The sequence below is a fragment of the Wasmannia auropunctata genome, unplaced genomic scaffold (assembly GCF_000956235.1).
Source record: "Wasmannia auropunctata unplaced genomic scaffold, wasmannia.A_1.0 LD336026.1, whole genome shotgun sequence".
Classification (NCBI taxonomy): Eukaryota; Metazoa; Arthropoda; class Insecta; order Hymenoptera; family Formicidae; genus Wasmannia; species Wasmannia auropunctata.
In genome coordinates this window covers 1,225,120-1,228,186 of record NW_012026864.1, presented here as the reverse complement: position 1 = coordinate 1,228,186, position 3,067 = coordinate 1,225,120, and the positions used below count along the sequence as shown (strand labels likewise).

The following is a 3,067-nucleotide window of genomic DNA, read 5'->3' as shown; positions in this document are numbered from 1 at the left end:
TGTGTATAAGAGACAGATATATGTATATATATATTTTTTTTTTTAATTATACCTTGAACTATAAATTTTTTAAATTTCCTTGTAAAAAAACAATTTAAAAGATTCATAAACATCTTATTTATTCGGTCTTACTGTAAGCAGTTTCATGATTCGTTAATTTTTTAGACAAAAATTTATACGAGTAATTTTATTATTTTTAATTTAAATGTAAATAAATTTTAATTTAATTGTAAATAATAATTTTCAATTTACAAATATATATATTGTAACAGTTTCTAATCAAGAGAGGGAATAGAAGGAATTGAGGTAATTTGTAAAATAATAAAATATTGTTTGAGACGTAATCTACAAAAGGCCGTGAGAGATATGAATTTTTTAAATTCTTTCAATATTTTTAATGGATCCAGTTTATTTATTTTCATTTCAGTGCCTCAATGCGGAAAGATTACAATCCGTTCAGCGAATTTCAAAAGTTTTGCGAAAAGTTGATATATCCGCATCATAGGACGAATTGCGACCACTATCGTGATAACGTTGCATCGAGCGTATAATTTTGTCAATGTGAACGGCAGAAATGAAGAGAAAAAAAAAGTAAGAATAAAAAGAAAAGAAATGAGGGCCGACGGAGGACGGCGGAATTTTAGGAAAAAGTATTTCCGTTTGAAATTGTAAAGTGATACACGGAAATATTGATACATATATATATTTATATGTATATGTACATATTGTGAAGTAATATATATGTGTGTATATATATATATATATATATATATATATATATATATATTACATTAAACGGATATGGACAAAGACAAAAAAGAAAAAGAAAAAAGAAATTATCGTTTACGAAATTGGAAATGTTTCGCGAGGAAATGCGCCTCACGCGTTTTACGCGGTGGGGGGTGATACGCGCATTACTGTCTACCTATTATATCTATCTTTGTATAAAATAAATGCGAAGCACAGATCATAATGTAACTATTAAAAAAAAAATGTAAAAAATGTTAATAAAAATACATAAATGTTTTTACACGCGTCTCGTTTACATTACGTTCGGCTGGTTGGCCTTGTATTTCTATGTCCATGCTACGAACGATCCGTTGTTGTCGATATTCTAATTACAGATCTAATGCACACGTGTGGAGTACTGTTACTATATTTTTTTTGTATTGATTGAATTATTCTAATTACAGACCCTAATTGCAATTGTGGGAATACTGTTACTATATATATTTTTTATATTGATTGAATTATGCGAAATATATCTTACGTTAAAAAAATAACTATAATACGTAAATTATTTTATTTATTTAAATTTATTTAAATTATAATCTATGTATATTTTTTTAATTAAACAATGGAAATTCGCTCTTAACATTGACATGTTATCGAAATGTAATATTTTTTGTTTTTCTTGCAGCAGTCTCATCCTGAATATATAGAATAGGAAAAATGACTAAATATAATTTTTTATTTTTTTTTGGCCAGCTCAACAAAGGATCTTCTGATTGATTCCTTTTTTTGTATTGATTGAATTATTCTAATTACAGACCCTAATTGCAATTGTGGGAATACTGTTACTATATATATTTTTTATATTGATTGAATTATGCGAAATATATCTTACGTTAAAAAAATAACTATAATACGTAAATTATTTTATTTATTTAAATTTATTTAAATTATAATCTATGTATATTTTTTTAATTAAACAATGGAAATTCGCTCTTAACATTGACATGTTATCGAAATGTAATATTTTTTGTTTTTCTTGCAGCAGTCTCATCCTGAATATATAGAATAGGAAAAATGACTAAATATAATTTTTTATTTTTTTTTGGCCAGCTCAACAAAGGATCTTCTGATTGATTCCAAAAATTATAAGCACCGGTCCACTGGTCAATCGTATAAGACAGGCCGGTCCTGACGTATGGATGCATCCGGTAGCGCACCCATATGAGAAAGATCCGGCCAATGGAATTGGCCAATCGGCGACGCGGACAAGTTGGACAACCGAACGCCATTACTCGCAGCTCGGTAACCGCTCTATGTTGCATCTACTCATCACAGACGCGAGTACGCGGCCGGCGGCGGCATCTCGGTGGCGTTGGTGTTCTTCCGTTCTTCATAATCTTCGACTTCGTCTTCGAAGTTGTTGCACGGAGCCGCCTGTCGCACGTACACGGTAAGTGAAGTGAAAATCCGAGTCGCGTCGTCAATGAAAAAGCGATCCGTTCGCGAAACGCGCGAAATAACGTTTCGCGTCCCCTCGACCGTCGGCAGAATTCCGTACTTCCGTTGAAATTTACATCGTAAGTGCAGCCGCGGCGTTGGATGATTATACGGGACGCGCGAGCGTCCCTTCGCCTCCGCGTGGTGAGAATCTGTCGCGGATAAATTGCAACTATATCAGCGAACCGTGTCGTGCATCGTCCCTGCCGTTGTCCTCCCCGCCGGTGGCCTCCGATATCTCAACAGTTCTCGCGATCCACGGCCCACGCGCGCGCGGCGTTGACGCGGGAGCGACCCGGGTCCATTTTTCGGCGCGCAACGGCCGCGGCGACGACGGCCATTACGCGAACGCTTTTTCCGGCAACGAGGCGAGATCGTTATTCTCGGAAGCGGCGTGCGTTTGCGACGGTAGTATATGCGCGTCTATACATTTTCACAGATAACTCGTCTTGGTGTTATTTATAGAAAACGATCCTGCATCTCGAGATGTAGGGTTATTTTAAGTAAATTTACATTAATTTTGTCGCCAATTTTCAGTCAGGATTCGTGTTTTCGGCCGGAGATTCCGACGCTCCGAACGGAATCTCCGGTTCTTCGCTCGGAACGGAGGGAAAAAAAATCTTCGGTTAATCGTTCTAGATTTTGTCGATTTTTTTTGTTAAAGAAATGGTAATGCATAACTGCGACGTCGGCGACGTTTCGTGAATGTTATAATTAATGTAATACGCATACGTAAATGCACACACGCGTGCGCGCGCATACACACACACACACACACACACAAAATGCACACATACGTGCGCGCGCCGAGTTCCTCTGGTTTCGGGAATATCTA

At 35.9% G+C, this 3,067-nt stretch overlaps 2 protein-coding genes across 5 annotated transcripts in view; both read left to right on the top strand.

Annotated features, from left to right (window-relative positions):
• The window catches only part of LOC105452709 (N-alpha-acetyltransferase 30), a 3,165-nt gene extending 2,586 nt beyond the window's left edge, over positions 1 to 579 (top strand). For 2 of the 4 annotated variants that reach the window (XM_011694065.1, XM_011694064.1), the window contains exon 4: positions 428 to 579. In XM_011694065.1, the coding sequence (XP_011692367.1) occupies positions 428 to 551 (124 nt within the window). In that variant the 3' untranslated portion in view covers positions 552 to 579. The remainder of the gene's footprint in view (positions 1 to 427) is intronic. The other 2 variants (XR_974770.1, XM_011694066.1) reach the window with 2 other exon arrangements.
• Positions 580 to 2,062: 1,483 nt separating this feature from the next.
• The window catches only part of LOC105452708 (ATP-dependent RNA helicase WM6), a 7,033-nt gene continuing 6,028 nt past the window's right edge, over positions 2,063 to 3,067 (top strand). Inside the window, exon 1 of the mRNA XM_011694063.1 lies at positions 2,063 to 2,185. The gene's annotated coding sequence lies outside the window, so the exon portion shown is untranslated. The remainder of the gene's footprint in view (positions 2,186 to 3,067) is intronic.